The sequence below is a fragment of the Pagrus major genome, chromosome 19 (assembly GCF_040436345.1).
Source record: "Pagrus major chromosome 19, Pma_NU_1.0".
In the NCBI taxonomy this organism is placed as follows: domain Eukaryota; kingdom Metazoa; phylum Chordata; class Actinopteri; order Spariformes; family Sparidae; genus Pagrus; species Pagrus major.
The window spans coordinates 29954534-29972490 of NC_133233.1; the positions used below are offsets into that span (position 1 = coordinate 29954534).

At 44.4% G+C, this 17957-nt stretch overlaps 1 protein-coding gene across 2 annotated transcripts in view; it reads left to right on the forward strand.

The window, feature by feature from the left end:
• rnf123 (ring finger protein 123) overlaps positions 1-12389 on the forward strand; it is a 134026-nt gene extending 121637 nt beyond the window's left edge. For both annotated transcript variants that reach the window (XM_073488218.1, XM_073488217.1), the window contains exons 39-40: positions 7873-7958; positions 11058-12389. In XM_073488218.1, coding sequence (XP_073344319.1) covers positions 7873-7958; positions 11058-11157 — 186 coding nt within the window. In that variant the 3' untranslated portion in view covers positions 11158-12389. The remainder of the gene's footprint in view (positions 1-7872; positions 7959-11057) is intronic.
• Positions 12390-17957: the final 5568 nt, after the last annotated feature.

The following is a 17957-nucleotide window of genomic DNA, read 5'->3' on the forward strand; positions in this document are numbered from 1 at the left end:
ACAGTTACACACTGACACACACACAGTCACACACAGTTACACACACGCGCACACACACACACACTGCTGCAGCACTTCTTTTTTAAACTGTTTGCTTTGAGTCGAGCGTCTCTTCATGTGGATCATCTGACAGGATTCATTGTGTTTCTGCTGATTGTCGTCACACTGAACTGAACATGTGTAACTGTGTGTGTGTGTAACTGTGTGTGTGTGTGTGTCAGTGTGTAACTGTGTGTGTGTGTGTAACTGTGTGTAACTGTGTGTAACTGTGTGTGTGTGTAACTGTGTGTAACTGTGAGTTGTTGGATGAACTTGTGCTGAACGTTTTTCCAGTTTCATTTTAAAGCATGATGAAGAATAATGAACAGGTGAGAGGTTCTGTGAGCTCGGCCTGTTTCTCTGATGAGCTGTGACTCGTCGTCTCCGTCTCCATCTCGTCCTTTAAGTCCCTTGTCATCTGTCCCTCTGTGTTTTTTCCTTCCCTGTGCTGTTGATGTTCGCCCTTCTCAAGCTGCCACACTTATTTATTTTTGGCGTCCTCGTCTCGCCTGAGTCCAGACACATTTTCCTCTCCAAGCTGGTATTTCAGCTTCAGATGATCGCTGGCTCCCAGAGCGCCGGCACCGATCACATCACCCCGTCCTCCTCTGGACCCTCCTCCCCTCAAACCGTCTGCCGTCAGGACTCAGTTTTTGGCTGGAGCTCACGCAGCCTGCAGGGCGAGTCACACACATTAATACTGACCCGTGGCTCTCTCTCTCTGCCTGTGACAGACTGCGATGTGATATTTATTTTATTTCTCTGAACTCGGCTCTGACTGCTCTTTACTCATCTCTCTCTCCAGGTTTATATTTATAACTGCCTGCGATGAGAAGTGTGGTCCGGTTCATCGTACAGCTCAGTTTGTCTTCCTGACACACTGTTCTCACTGCAGCTCATCAGAAACAGTCGACCTTTGACCTTTTGTAATCAGCTCAGCTCATGTAAACGTGTCACTGATGGGACTTTAAGTCCTGCAGCTGAACTGTGAGACGACCTGAAGTGAACGAAGAACAGCTGGAGAGTTTATTTCATCTGAAGACGTCTTCACTCTTCTCTCCACTGACTTATTGTCAGTGCTCTCCTTCTGTTCATCTGATTGGTTGAAGTCGGCCTCTGACAGACGGACGGTTCCTCCAATCAGCTGCCTTTTAACAGACAGTTTCCAAAGACGACTTCCAGGACGGTTCTGTGTTACAAACCATCGACTGTTGTGTGTGTGTGTGTGTGTGTGTGTGTGAGTGTGTGTGTGTGTGTGTGTGTGTGTGTGTGTGTGTGTGTGAGTGTGAGTGTGTGTGTGTGTGTGTGTGTGTGTGTTTTGTAGTCGTCTCTTTTGTTTCTCGTCTGTCTCTCTCTCGTCCTCTGAACTCTGTCTGACTTTTGGATCACAGCTCGTTGGTTAATTATTTGTGTTTGACGGCTGAATTTCAGGGAACATTTGGCTCCATCGCACTTTAATACAGGTTTGCAGCAGTAGGACTGAAAGCTGATCTTTACATCTCCTCTCTTGATCACCTAAAAGTGAAGATTCTGCACGTTTACAGGTGAGCAGGGCCGTGTGGATCAGTCTGTGATGTGATGATCATTAGTGTGATGTAGTGACGGCCTCAGTGTAGCAGGGTGGAAGTGGTGGTGGTGGTGGTGGTGGTGGTGGTGGAGCTGGTGGAGGTGGTGGGCAGGGATCAGACGGCAGCAGAGTGACAGCTGCTCACAGAGGAGGATGTAGGAGGGGAAGCTGATGTAACACAGGCGCCGTGTTCAAACAGCAGGAAGGAGAAGAGATGAAGAGGTGGAGGATGAGAGAGGCAGTGGAGGAGAAGCTGTCAGGACGGACGGAGGAGGCAGCAGATTCAGGTGGAGGTGAGTCCGTCTGAAGGAGGAGAGGAGATCCAACAGACGGGCTCGCACACAGAACAGACAAGTTCTGGGGTTTGATTTGAGTTAATCTGGAGTCTGTGAAGACGTTTGTGTTCTTAACATCCAGACGTTCTGAGGGCAGCTGATCTGTGATCTCAGTCTGATCTCAGTTATTTTCTCTCCTGTGTTTACGACTTCTAATGGAAAAAGTTCCTTCAATAAAATCAGGAGAAAGGTTTTCTTTTTTTTATTGGTGGAGCCGAGTAAAAAAAAGAAAAGTCTCCAGTAGACAAAAATTCACGCGTGAAACTGATCTCAGGTCTGTGAACAGTCAGAGTCAAACAGCCGGTTGCATTAATGAGTCTGCAGGTTTTGTAGAAACAATGGCCCGGTTCTGCAGCACCTGTGTCAGGTACCGGTGCTGAGAGGAGACACAGATGGACAGGGGAACAGACTTCGACACAGTGAACGTCCGTCTGTTGTTTTAACTCCGGTGGTTTCTATCTCTCTCCCTCTTCACCTTCTTCACTCCTCCATCAGCAGCTTCTTGTTATTTTGCAGTAATGAGTTTCACAGTTATTCACATTGATCCAGCGTCACCTGGAGAGAGTGACCGGGGAAAATGATTCCTCTTCCTGTTTTGGTTGAACAGCACAGACACGTTTCCTTCGTGCTGTTTCTCTGTTTATAATGCAGCTGGTGTCAGACTGAATATCACAGTGAGGTTTGTGGTGAATCAGTCTGTACCAGGATGATGTCGTGTGGTTTGTAAAAGATGGTCTAGTTCCTCATGTTTAAAGTCAGTTGTATGTAAACAGAGAAGAGACGTCTCTCCTCTCAGTCCATCGTCCTTTTAACTTCAGTGTTGCAGAAGAAGTGACGCCGCTCTCATGCAGGAACATGTAAAGAGCTTTAGGTTATGAAGTCGTGAGGTTATTTTACGATCAGCTCTGAAACACCTGCAGAAAACTGTTTAAATGCAGACGGCTTCATGGACACGTACTCTCTTCATCAGCAGCTCAGTTTGATCTGTCGGCCATCTTGTGCAGGTGGTTCACTGCTGTCAGCTGATGACATGTTTCACGGTTTAAAAACCATCTTACTGTTTGATCCAGACTCAGAGGAGCTGATGTTAAACACAAAGTGTTTGATTTTGGATAAAATGATGTGTTGATCATTTCTTCGTCGATATCCTCCAGGACACAGCTCATCGTTTAGTGTCCTGGAGTCTGATGAACATCAGTCTGACGTTCTGGTGAAGCTGTCGATGGGAAGAAAAACTAAAAGCGGAAGATTGACTTCAGGGGTCAAAGGTCAAACTGCGGAGAGACTTAAATCAGCACAGAAGGAAAATAAGCTCAGGTGTTTCAGAACGACACGAAGACGGACGGCTTCTTTTACCGACTGACAGCAGTTAAAGTAAACTCTGAGCAGCAGGCAGCACGGAGGCTGCTGACGATGTGACGTAGATAACATGTCATCACTTCACTTGGTGGGAAATACGTCAGAATTTAGCACGTTCACCTCGGTCTTATGTTTAGATCAAAGCCGAGCTGAGGTGATAAAAACCCGGGTCTACTGCAGAGTCACCTGACCCGGTGTAAATGCTGAGTTTACTGATCTGAGCGGGTTTAAGTGGGATTTTTTTTTTTTTTGTAATTTATTTTTTATTGGTATTCATCTTCACAAGATGTATTCCAAATATCGTATGTATACATCATATATTCATGTTTGCTACAATTCTCAGTCTTTTTGTTTATATATACACATAAACAAACAAACAAACAAACAAACAAACAGAAAAGAGAACCATGAACTGTTAGTGATATTTTCTTTACAATCTTATTATTGGTTAGTGAAAGTAAAATCAGGCCTGTCGGCTGTTACATAGAAAACACATTTTTTGCCAGCGAGAAGCAAATTGTTCTGATTTATGATTAATAATAAATAATAATACATTTATTTTATATAGTGCTGATTGACAGATGCTGTTGTCTTCTCCATTTTATAAATGTCCATTGTAGTTTCCATCCATGCATTTAAAGTTGGGCTCTCCTGTGACAACCAGCTACCAGCAGTGCATTCATTAGGAGTTTATCTCCTTTGACCAGTCTTGAGGTAAACACCCAAAAAATATGGTTTTACTCGCGAAAGGTATTTCACATTCGAACATGTCTTGTAGGACCTTGTGTGTCCCTCTCCTATAGTCTTTAATAACAGGGCAGTCCCAGAAGACATGGTGATGGTTCACATTTTGGTTTCCTCAGTTTCTCCAGCAAACGGGAGGGTTATTATATGTATGTTATCATAGTGTGAGCGTGTAATAAAATACCTTATGAGATTTTTCCAACCAGATTCCCTCCATTTCTGTGAACTGGTGCACTTCCATTGATATCTCCATATTGTTGTCCAGTCTTCATCAGATATAATAATCCCTCCTTCCTTTTCCCACTTTGTTTTAATATATGAGGCTGAATGTGTTTTAAGATTTAACAGACCTTTATACAAGCATGAAATGATCTTACACCAGATTATATCCTAAGTAGTTCTTTCAACACACTCTTGGCTCCGTCACGTTTTTCATCTTCAAATAACTGTAATGCCTCATCTGCAGATATCTGTAAAAGTCTTGTTTTTCTAATGAGTGTTTTCTTTCTTTCTTTACATAAAGCTGTTATTCCTTCAGCTGTCCAGTCCTTCAATCTAGAATCCAATTTATTAGGTGTGAAGTCTGAGTCATATGCGCACCATTTAAGGATTGCCATATCTCCCTCTAGTTTATATTCTTTTTTAATAGTTTTCCATGTTTTAAGAGTAAATTTCACTCATGGATTATCAATAGTATTTATGTGACTGTGTAGGTTATTATCAGGATTGCTTGTATGGGAATGGAAGATATCTTCTCTACAATGCCTTTCCATTGAGCAGCATATGATGGGTAATATATTCATTTTAATGGATTCAACTCTCGAGCTGAGACTAAAGAAAGGAATTAGGGTCCATCTTGCGATGTCTTCCTTGATTTTTTTATGTATAGGCAAATAGTTGCATTCTGATCATTTTGCCAGGTCTTTTGGTATATTGATGCCCAAATACTTGAAGGACTCTGTTTGCCATCCCAAAGGGTTTAAGTGGGACTTTTGACCAGTGAAAGGGTATCAGAGTGGATGAGCCAGCAGGTCTTCATCAGCTGTCACAGAGAACAGATACTGATACATGATCGTTAAGATGTTTTATCTGCCGTCATTAAACTCTCTCATGTGGATCTGTAGAGATCAACAGGTCGTTGGTTTCATGTCCTGACAAACTTTTCTTTACAAAGATATTTTACAACATTTCTCGACTTTATCTCGGCGTCTTTTTGAAAATAAAAATGCAACGCTAACTGCAGGTTAATGCTAAGCTAGCTGTGTCGTCTTTGAAACTCTTTGTTGTTGAGGTTGTCGGCTGATCCGGTGTTTGATCTGTATGATTGTAACTGAAAACTTATTCTGATGGATTTTTGATTTTTGAATCCTGACTGAACACACCGACACACCAGAAGTGTTTTGGCTGCCTGACTGTCAGCGTTAAACTTCAGTCCTCCTGTGGACACATGACACATTAATTAACAACATTTCCTCTTTATGTTAATAGTTCAATGTTTTTCCTGAACATATCAGACGAGCTCTCCAGGAAGTGAGATCATTTCCTTTGTAGTTTGACTGTAATTAAAGTCTTTTCCTTCTCGTGCTGTCAGTCTGTCTGTGGGTGGTGAGAAGAGGAGGAGGTGGAGGAGGTGGAGGAGGAGGAGGAGGTGGAGGAGGTGGAGGAGGAGGAGGAGGAGGAGGTACAGGTGCTGACAGGTTGGAGACAGCCGGCTGTGTGGAGACGACAGGTGGAGAGAAACAGGACTTTGTTCTATGTGTGAGATCTATGTGTGAGATCTATGTGTGAGATCTATGTGTGAGATCTATGTGTGAGATCTATGTGTGAGATCTATGTGGTGAGATCTATGTGTGAGATCTATGTGTGAGATCTATGTGTGAGATCTATGTGTGAGATCTATGCGTGAGATCTATGCGTGAGATCTATGCGTGAGATCTATGCGTGAGATCTATGCGTGAGATCTATGCGTGAGATCTATGCGTGAGATCTATGTGGTGAGATCTATGTGGTGAGATCTATGTGTGAGATCTATGTGTGAGATCTATGTGATGTGTTAGACTCGGTGTTTGCAGCTTGTCCACCTCCTGACATCGCTGTAACACCTTCAGTGTCTTCCTCTCGGCAGCAGCAGTGATGATCTGACCCGTGTGTCTCACTCAACCAGGACATTGTGGTGTTGATTCTGAGTCAATGGGTCACATGACCTGGATCCAGTGTTCAGTCCTACAACTGCTGTGATGATAAATGAACATCCAGTAACAGCCAGCGAGCCAGCCAGCCAGTCAGTCAGTCATAAAACAGGCAGCAGAAGTTTGTAGTGAAAGTGAAGCTGATGTTGAAACTGATGCAGATAATGTGGATTCAGTCTGAGAGGTCGAGGTGAGAGTCTCTGTCTCTGTCTGTCTGTGTGTCTTTGTCTGTCTCTCTGTCTGTCTCTGTCTGTCTGTCTCTGTGTCTCTGTCTGTCTCTGTGTCTCTGTCTGTCTGTCTGTCTGTCTGTCTGTCTCTGTGTCTCTGTCTGTCTCTGTGTCTCTGTCTCTGTGTCTCTGTCTGTCTGTCTCTGTGTCTCTGTCTGTCTCTGTGTCTCTGTCTGTCTCTGTGTCTCTGTGTCTCTGTCTGTCTGTCTGTCTGTCTCTGTGTCTCTGTCTGTCTCTGTGTCTCTGTCTGTCTGTCTGTCTGTCTCTGTGTCTCTGTGTCTCTGTCTGTCTGTCTGTCTGTCTCTGTGTCTCTGTCTGTCTCTGTGTCTCTGACTCTGTGTCTCTGTCTGTCTGTCTCTGTCTGTCTCTCTGTCTGTCTCTGTGTCTCTGTCTGTCTCTGTGTCTCTGTCTGTCTGTCTCTGTGTCTCTGTGTCTCTGTCTGTCTGTCTCTGTCTGTCTGTCTGTCTGTCTGTCTGTCTCTGTGTCTCTGTGTCTCTGTCTGTCTCTGTCTGTCTCTGTGTCTGTCTCTGTGTCTCTGTCTGTCTTCAGCTGTGAATGAAGCTGTGAGGAACAGAAACTTAATTTCCCCTCAGGGATTAATAAAGTTGTCGATGAGGCAGTGATTTTACTTTGTGTTGTTGTGTTGACTGTGTCGATTGTGTTGACTGTGTCGATTGTGTTGACTGTGTCGATTGTGTCGGTTGTGTTGACTGTGTCGGTTGTGTTGACTGTGTTGGTTGTGTTGGTTGTGTTGGTTGTGTCGGTTGTGTCGGTTGTGTTGGTTGTGACTGTGGAGTTACAGGATCAGAGCTCATCTGTCTCCAGTCTAACAACAGTCTCACTCCCTCACTCAAACACTGGCGCTGTGACTGTCGGTCGGGTCGGCGCCGTCACAGAGCGTCAGTGTTTGAATGAGACTGAAAAACCAACTTAATGTCACGATATTAAAGCTTTTAGGACTAATTCAGGTTCTCAGTATGTTTGTCTGGTTAGATTAATGTTAGATAATCACACTGTTGTAGTTCTGATCCGTTGGACTCATTTACAGTTTTAGTGTTTCTTCTTTGTGTCTTTGACTTTTAAATGGTGTAGAGTTGTGTGGATGTTGTTATGATCTTTGTAGTTTTACAGAATTTTAAAGAAACAAGTCTTTTAAAGAAGAAGTGTGAGAACGAGCAGGTGAGAGGAGGCCGGCGGGCTCTGAGGTCACACTGTGACATCAGAGCTGCTGAGCGTGGACGCTGTCATCATCTGACAGAGTCATGCTAACTGGTTCCCCTTGATTCCAGTCTTTATGCTAAGCTAAGCTACGCAGCATAAAGAGATACGAGTCTCTCCCTGAATGCTGAGCTTTATTTTTACCACAGGGACGAGCTGACAGTTCAGACTGACGTGTTTTCTTTGTGTTGCAGCCGACCAGTGAAGAAGACCTCTGCCCCATCTGTTACGCTCACTCCATCTCTGCCATCTTCAAGCCCTGCTCCCACAAGTCCTGCAAGTGAGTCCACAGACGCCCACCAACATACACACACAAATAAACACAGCTCGTTTCATGTGAACACCCCACACACACTCTTCATCTGCTCCTCAGTCAGAAACAGAAGTCCTGCAGATTCTGGAGGAGAAAACTTCTTCAGCTCGGTCCAGTTTCTGTTCATTATTATTATTTAGATCATTTATTCTCATGGAGCAACTTTCATTCATCAACACACAGGGAGAAGAGCACTGTAAGTTTTTTAGGACATGTAAATAATAATTACATTTCTAGGAACAGTTCACCCAAAAAACAAACCTCACTCATCAGACTTGATTTAAAACATCAGATGTCTCCACACAGCTCGTCTGCTGTGATCACAGTCTGCAGGACAGAAGAGATCACACTGATCTGAGGAGACCATATTTAACCCTTTATTAAGTTGAAGTCTTCATGGAGCTGCTGAGCTAACAGTGCTAGCACCAGCTCGACCGCACGTAGAGGGTGTAAAAAACATGTTTTCAAATCAGTTTGGGACTGAACAACTGATTGATGAATCAAGAAATAACCAAGAGATTAGATGATAACATAATATGCTAATTGTTATTTAAAATAAAGATCTAACTATGTTTTCATCCTCTGACTCGCTGCTAACTTTAAAGGATGAGTTCACTCGTCCTGTCAGATCAGGTTGATCTCTGAGATCACAGCAGACGAGCTGCGTGGAGACATCTGATGTTTAAATCATCTCCAGCTGCTTCAGCTGTTCAGCAGAACGCTGCAACTCTGTTTTACTGTGAAGCTCCAGAAATGTTCTGTGGACTACGAGACTTCACCTGACTTTATATCATCAGGAGGAGATGATGACTGAGCCTGACTTTATATCATCAGGAGGAGATGATGGCTGAGCCTGACTTTATATCATCAGGAGGAGATGATGACTGAGCCTGACTTTATATCATCAGGAGGAGATGATGACTGAGCCTGACTTTATATCATCAGGAGGAGATGATGACTGAGCCTGACTTTATATCATCAGGAGGAGATGATGGCTGAGCCTGACTTTATATCATCAGGAGGAGATGATGACTGAGCCTGACTTTATATCATCAGGAGGAGATGATGGCTGAGCCTGACTTTATATCATCAGGAGGAGATGATGAGTGAGGTTAAAGGAATAGTTCACTCTAGAATGAAATTCAGTCATTATGGACTCACCCTCATGCTGATGAGAGTCCGGTGTAGTTTCTTATTCCTCAGAGTGCAGCTGGAGACCCGCGGGGTTCCCTCCTGCAGCAATAATCCATATAACGAGCGTCAATTGTGCCCGAGAGGAAAAGGTCCATAAAACTACACAAAAACTTTGTAATATTCCTCCATACTGCTCGTCCGCTGCAATCCAAGAGTCCTGAAGTGGCGACATCCAGAGTTTACTGGAAACAACGTCATTTAGTCCATTTTACAGCCTGAACAGTCACTGTGCTGTATCTGCCTGGAGGCACGAGGCTCCTCACAGCGTTTGCACTACGGAAGCCGCCAGACAAGATGAACGAGACTCGCGATAGATACACACCCGTATTTACTTCCAGCTGTGAGTGTCAAAGTTTCAAATCACCAGTGCAGCAGGTCCCTCTTGTGTTTGTGTGTCGCTCGGTCGCTCACAGCAGGATGTAAATACGGGTGTGTATCTATCGCGAGTCTCGTTCATCTTGTCTGGCGGCTTCCGTAGTGCAAACGCTGTGAGGAGCCTCGTGCCTCCAGGCAGATACAGCATAGTGACTGTTTAGGCTGTAAAATGTACTAAATGACGTTGTTTCCAGTAAACTCTGGATGTCACCACTTCAGGACACTTGGATTGCAGCGGACGAGCAGTATGGAGGAATATTACAAAGTTTTTGTGAAGTTTTATGGACCTTTTCCTCTCGGTCGCCACTTACGCTTGTTATATGGATTATTGTTGGCGGAGGGAACCCCGCGGGTCTCCAGCTGCACTCTGAGGAATAAGAAACTACACCGGACTCTCATCAGCATGAGGGTGAGTCCATAATGACTGAATTTTGTTTTAGAGTGAACTATTCCTTTAAGTTCCTCCTCATCCTCCGTGTTGTTGGGTTATATAACTTTAATCAGTTAAATTAATTATGATTAACTGGTAAACAATTAATCTCATCTGAACATGATGTTCTGCTGTTAAAGTGAAAATAATATAAGAAGGGAAACTCAAACATTTACCACATTATGTTCCTGGTGATTAACAAACTGTATTGATGAAAAGTCAAAATGTAAAACTTCTTTATCGTTCTAAAATGAATTGTGATGTTTCCATTGAAGCTGTTGACACTGAGTCTCCTGCAGAGCTGACGGTGCGTCGCTCACCTGAAGGCCTCATCGATCTGAACGCACACACTTTACTGTAAATGTGATGTATTTATACACACACAGGTACAGATAGGTGTGCGTGTGATGGTGTGAGTCAGCTGTTTGGTAACTGCTGATTGTGGCTGAAAACCTCTGCAGCTCTGTGGGCAGCAGACCTTCATCCAATACATACCTCAATACATATTTCATGTTATCCTGGAGGTGCGCTTGATTTAGCTTCGCTGGCACGCCAACTCAGCAGTTGTATGGATTATTCTGGTGCTGATTGAGAGCGCTGTCACGAGGAGGAAACCAAACCGACCTGAGCTGAGTCCAATCGCCTCCAAGGCTCAACTCGGGCTCATTTTTCCCCCATGTGTCTGTCTGTACCCCGACTCTGGACTGCAAGGACGTCTGTATGAGCCAAAACAGTGACGTGAATTCTGGCATCGAAAACAAAATGAAAGCGTAAAACGGAAACATTAGCATTAAATTATTTGTATTAAAGTTGTTTTAGCACTGAAACAAATATTTGGTCTGTAAAAATGACAGTGGACAAAAAAGAGACATTAAACTTTATTTTATTAGATTTGGGTTTTTCACGTGTTTCACGTTTCACGTTTAGAGGGCAGACATGAGAGTGGAACCAATCAGAAGAGGGTTTCACTGAATGCTGACCAGACTGTTGTGACCTCCGACCTCCACATGCGGGAGGAAAGTCACATGACTATTAAAGTTGTTTGTCCCTCTGTTCTTCCCGTACAGAGCCTGTATCAACCAGCACCTGATGAACAACAAGGACTGTTTCTTCTGCAAAGCCACCATCACCGGGGTGGAGGACTACAGCAAGCCTGCCTCCTCCTAACACACACACAGACCCACACAGCCACACACACACACACACACACACACACACACACACACACACACACACACACTGTGTAAAGATCACAAACAGACGTCCTGATGTATCAAACTCTGACCCACCTCAAGCTGTTCAGACATCAGACCACATATCAGTGAACCCAAAGATTCCTCACAGAGGTCTGTACTGTGTATGTGTGCATGTGAGAGAGTGTGTGTGTGTGTGAGTGTGTGTGTGTGTGTGTGTGTGTGTGTGTGTGTGTGTGTGTGTGTGTGTGTGTGTGTGGTTGTTTTGGAGATGTACAGATTGTAATCTACAGAACTAAGTACAGAAACAGATGAACTGAGTGGAGACAGGTTAGTAAACAGGTACCAGTTACAGTAGATGGTAGATGTGTGTGAGTGATTGTGTTACACTAAAGTTGTGTGTACTGTACAGTAAATATGTGTGTGTGGTGCTCAGTTAGTTGTTGATGTTTGAGACAAAGAGGGAGGATCACTCTGAAGACGAGTTCCCTTCATTCACTTTTATAAAGACACTGACATGCTGAAGAAGAAGGTACTGATCATACAGACACGTTTCTCTGTAAGCCTGCAGGTGAGACGCTCTGAGTCCTGACCCGATCCAAACACTGGACGGAAACAAGCGTGTCAGATCTTCACATGTACAGATTCATATGACACATATCAGTCACATTTAAAGGAACAGTTCACCCACAAATCAACATTCAGTCATCATCTCCTCCATGCTGATGGACAGTCAGGTGAAGTTTGGTAGCTGTATGGAGACATCTGATGTTTAAATCATCTCCAGCTGCTGCAACTCTGTTTTACTGTGAAGCTCCAGAAATGTTCTGTGGACTACGAGACTTCACCTGACTTTATATCATCGGGAGGAGATGATGACTGAGCCTGACTTTATATCATCAGGAGGAGATGATGGCTGAGCCTGACTTTATATCATCAGGAGGAGATGATGGCTGAGCCTGACTTTATATCATCAGGAGGAGATGATGGCTGAGCCTGACTTTATATCATCAGGAGGAGATGATGAGTGGGTTTACATCGGTGTCTGTACTCACTCATTCTGTTCAGGAGCCTAAAAACCCAGCATGCCAGGCAGACACTGAACAGATGAAGCCTGATTATAAATCTGATTTTCTGCGACATGATTGTTGTTAAACGTCTAAACAAAGAATAAAACGTCACGTCTGTTCTCAGACTGAATGATCATCAGTCCGTCTGTTTGACTTCTGGCAGGTTTGAAGTTTTGGTCGTCTGAGCAGCTCAACGGTTCAACATGGCTGCTGTCAGAGGATCTTGTTTAATATTCTGGCTGTAGTATTTGACATGCTGTTGAACTGTTGTCAGACTGAGCTGTGACATAAAAACTGATGACGGATCATCTACAGCTTCATATTATAGGGCATCGTCTTCCTAATCGATCAGGATTCAGTGTTTATGTTCAGTGTGAGCGCCACGTCAGGGGGTGAAGTCCTCGGTGAAGTCGTACATTTCGGCCAAACACTAAGATGAATGAAAACGTTCAGTGTCAGTCCAGCTGAACAGAACCGACAGGCGAACACACTCACAGCTGCAGCTCAGAGTCTGACAGTGTTCACATGAGGAGAACATGAAGACTTCAACAGACGTCAGGTTATAAAAAACATTTAAATACGTTTGACTTCACAGTTTTAGATTCCAGTCTGAGCTGCACGATGTACCGTCCTGTTCATAAACACTGATTTCTGTTTTAAATGCACATTATGCTGCAGTGACAACAGCACACACAAACGTGCACACACACACACACACACACACACACACACACACACACACAACCCTAACGCAGTACACCAGGCTGTGAAAAACAAAAAGAGATCATGATGTAGACTGATGACACCGGGGACTCACTGTTCTCTGTACAACAGGACACACACACACACACACACACACACACACACACACACACACACACACACACACACACGGCCAAACACTTCCCCCAATAAAAATAAAGCACTTGATGGGAGGACAGCAGCGTCCTTGAGTGTAAGAACTCGCTGTCATATTAGCACAACAACTCACCTCTACCTGTCAGTGCAAGTACACCACACACACACACACACACACACACAGACACACAAACACTTCCACAAGCCCTGACAGGATGGCGGGTTTGTACCATACATCATCTTTACCTCTGTGGAGACACACACACACAAACACACACACACACACACACTCAGACAGGGAACAAGAGACTCATACCTCACCTGAACCCTGTGGTCGGATAATTGGACCGGCCCACGGGCACAGACCCGGGGACCAGAGGGACCAGAGCCTCTCTTAGTTAATTAAAGCAACATTATGTAGAAATTTGTATTTTGTGCAACAACAAACAAAACTCAGCATGTCATCACAATGTTCTGTCTTATCAGTTAGGTCTTGAGGTAAACATGAAGGCTCAGGAAGTTTTGTGATGCAGCAGTCAAAGTTTGCACAGCGCTGCACACAACCATAGTCCTTCAAGGCAAGTCTTGCCCCTCGTGGCCATCTTGGCACCACCCCTGGGCAGTAACTGTCATTCTGGCTAACAAGACCAGGCCTCTATCTAAGACCAGGCCCCTATCAAAGACCGGGGCCTCTATCTAAGACCAGGCCCCTATCAAAGACCGGGGCCTCTATCTAAGACCAGGCCTCTATCTAAGACCAGGCCCTCTATCTAAGACCAGGGCCTCTATCTAACACCAGGCCCTCTATCTAAGACCAGGCCCCTATCAAAGACCGGGGCCTCTATCTAAGACCAGGCCTCTATCTAAGACCAGGCCTCTATCTAACACCAGGCCCTCTATCTAAGACCAGGCCTCTATCTAAGACCAGGCCCCTATCAAAGACCGGGGCCTCTATCTAAGACCAGGCCTCTATCTAAGACCAGGCCCTCTATCTAAGACCAGGCCCTCTATCTAAGACCAGGCCCCTATCAAAGACCGGGGCCTCTATCTAAGACCAGGCCTCTATCTAACACCAGGCCCTCTATCTAACACCAGGCCTCTATCTAACACCAGGCCCTCTATCTAACACCAGGCCTCTATCTAAGACCAGGCCTCTATCTAAGACCAGGCCTCTATCTAAGACCAGGCCCTCTATCTAAGACCCGGCCTCTATCTAAGACCAGGCCTCTATCTAAGACCAGGCCTCTATCTAACACCAGGCCCTCTATCTAAGACCAGGCCTCTATCTAACACCAGGCCTCTATCTAAGACCCGGCCTCTATCTAACACCAGGCCTCTATCTAAGACCAGGCCTCTATCTAACACCAGGCCCTCTATCTAAGACCAGGCCTCTATCTAACACCAGGCCTCTATCTAAGACCAGGCCTCTATCTAAGACCAGGCCTCTATCTAACACCAGGCCCTCTATCTAAGACCAGGCCCTCTATCTAAGACCAGGCCTCTATCTAAGACCCGGCCTCTATCTAACACCAGGCCTCTATCTAACACCAGGCCTCTATCTAAGACCAGGCCTCTATCTAACACCAGGCCTCTATCTAAGACCCGGCCTCCATCTAAGACCCGGCCTCTATCTAAGACCCGGCCTCTATCTAAGACCAGGCCCTCTATCTAACACCAGGCCCTCTATCTAAGACCAGGCCCCTATCTAAGACCAGGCCCTCTATCTAACACCAGGCCCTCTATCTAAGACCAGGCCTCTATCTAACACCAGGCCTCTATCTAAGACCAGGCCTCTATCTAAGACCAGGCCTCTATCTAAGACCCGGCCTCTATCTAAGACCAGGCCTCTATCTAAGACCAGGCCTCTATCTAACACCAGGCCTCTATCTAACACCAGGCCTCTATCTAAGACCCGGCCTCTATCTAACACCAGGCCTCTATCTAACACCAGGCCTCTATCTAAGACCAGGCCTCTATCTAACACCAGGCCTCTATCTAAGACCCGGCCTCCATCTAAGACCCGGCCTCTATCTAAGACCCGGCCTCTATCTAAGACCAGGCCCTCTATCTAACACCAGGCCCTCTATCTAAGACCAGGCCCCTATCTAAGACCAGGCCCTCTATCTAACACCAGGCCCTCTATCTAAGACCAGGCCTCTATCTAACACCAGGCCTCTATCTAAGACCAGGCCTCTATCTAAGACCAGGCCTCTATCTAAGACCCGGCCTCTATCTAAGACCAGGCCTCTATCTAAGACCAGGCCTCTATCTAACACCAGGCCCTCTATCTAACACCAGGCCTCTATCTAAGACCAGGCCTCTATCTAACACCAGGCCCTCTATCTAAGACCAGGCCTCTATCTAAGACCAGGCCTCTATCTAACACCAGGCCTCCATCTAAGACCCGGCCTCTATCTAAGACCCGGCCTCTATCTAAGACCAGGCCTCTATCTAAGACCAGGCCTCTATCTAACACCAGGCCTCTATCTAAGACCAGGCCTCTATCTAAGACCCGGCCTCTATCTAAGACCAGGCCTCTATCTAATTACTCAGTTCAGGATGTACAACTGTTCCATCTTGTGTTCTCACCTTTTACCTTTTATGTGTGTGTGCTGACACGTGCTGTAACAGTTGTGTAGCGGCCGGTTTAGTTTCCGTTCAGTTGGTTTATGTTTGACAGAAGTCTTGGCGAGCTGACTCCTCCTCTCTTTATCTGTTAAATCAGCTGCTTGGTTCCTTCTGAAGTTCAGACTTTACATACAAACATGCCTTTGCTGCGGTCATCCATGTTTTCCCAAGCAAATGCACTGGGACACATTTAGATTGGAAGTCAGAATACCGACTCTGAAATATTGACTTCTGACATGCAGCAAAAGCAGAGGATTGGCTCCTGAGAGGAAGGGGCAGGATATGTGTCATAAAACCTCCATCTGTCAGAACAGGCACAGCATGACAAGCTATCGTCACCTGAACCAGAGACTAGAACACCTGGCTGTCGCATGCAACAACACAAGACGTTTAACTTATAACAAGCTGCTAATATCACTGAGTGTTCAACAGCAACCAGTCCAGCGCTGTTGTCGCTAACGACCAGAAGTCAGTCTGAGGCTTTCTGAGGTGAAATAGTTACATAATGTTGCTTTAACTGTCTCATAATCCGCCTACAGGTGAGAACACAGACTGTCAACACCTTACTGTAAACATGATCAATACACTGCTGGTGCAGGGAGAGGGTCTACAGCCATCTTAACTTAAACATAAAGACACACACACACACACACACACACACACACACACACACACACACACACACACTCTGTACAGTCACTTGTGATCTGTTGGATAAAGGTTTTAGGTTTTTTAAATCTTCTCTCTGTAACGCAGTAAAACAGTTTGACATTCTTCTCTTCCTGTCTGACAGTCACATGTTCAGACTGACAGTCAGCAGCTGGTTAGCTTGGCTTAATTTAGCTTAGCTTAGCATAAAGACTGGGAACAAGGGGAAACCTGCTAACCAGCTGCTGACAGTAGTTTTGTGTAGTATTTTCACTGTGTACATCAGATGAATATTATCCTGAATCCAGTGTTTATAGAGACCTGCAGGACTTTTCTACGACATAAAGGGACAGTTCACTCTACAGAAACATGGTTTGTCTGAGAGAAACGGTAGTTTATCATCAGCTCCTGGACAAACCTGAACATAAACATGATCTTTAGGAATGTCTAACTTTTTTTAGCTTTGTTTCACAGACCCAGAAAATGTGTCGTCATCAGATTAACCCCCGACTGTGCTCACAGAAAGTAAAGTAAAGTTTTTAATACGCGTCTCTGATAACAAACAAGGATGTATTTCTTTCCTTGCAGGCGTCCTGCATGTTCAAAGACTTAAGACTTCATCGTGTCGTAAACAGTTAAAGGTTAAAAATAAAAAAAGGAATCTGAAAAAAGAAATTAAATGACAAACTGATGCTGTGAAAAAGTGATTTGGAATTAAAAATTCTGAAATGGTAAATAGAAAAGAAGTGCTCATCATTTTTAAACAAACAAACATTTAATTGTGTCCTGAGTTATGGAGGATAATTCTGCCTGAAATTGAAGTTAAAAGTGTAAATGGAAAATATAATATTGTAATTTTAGTACTCAGTAATCAGGTCGGACTTTAGTGGTGAAAAGAAAGACAAAACTGAGATATTAGATACTGAAATGACAAATAGATATTATGATTTATGAAAAGTTAAATTGATCACTCCACAAAAACTCACCCAGACTTCAGAACTCGTCTCCGTTCATGTTCTGGATTTTCTTGTCATGTCAGAACTTTGGTAAAATCCTCCAGCTGTACTCTGATTACTTTATAAGTTATTAATTTCTGATCTGCAGTTCATCATGTTAATGTTTGTGTGTTTGTGTGTTGAAAATGTGTCGTGAACATCAGAAACTCTGAAGATCATTTCCAACACACAGCCTGTAGATCGAGAGGGATTATTTTAATTTACCTGAAACTTTTGTATATTTCTTCTTCACAGTTTATCATCTTTTGAAATCAGCTATTTTTTGTCACTTTCCACTGGCTGTAATTTAACATCCAGAGGTTTGATTTCATCAGTAGATGTTTGTTCTGTGTTGACTTCAAGGTTTTCTGCCTGTGTGATACTGAGCCTGGTTTTCATTGGGTTCAGGACGTTTGACAGTTGCAGCCTGTAAATGCACAAACAGTTTATTATTTAACAATGTGTTACCGGCTCAAAGTAACAAAGAAACGGCAGTCGAGACTTTGCAACAGTTTCACGTCTCGGGTTTAATTCTGTGAAGAAAGCATATAGATTTCAGAACAGTCTCAACATCA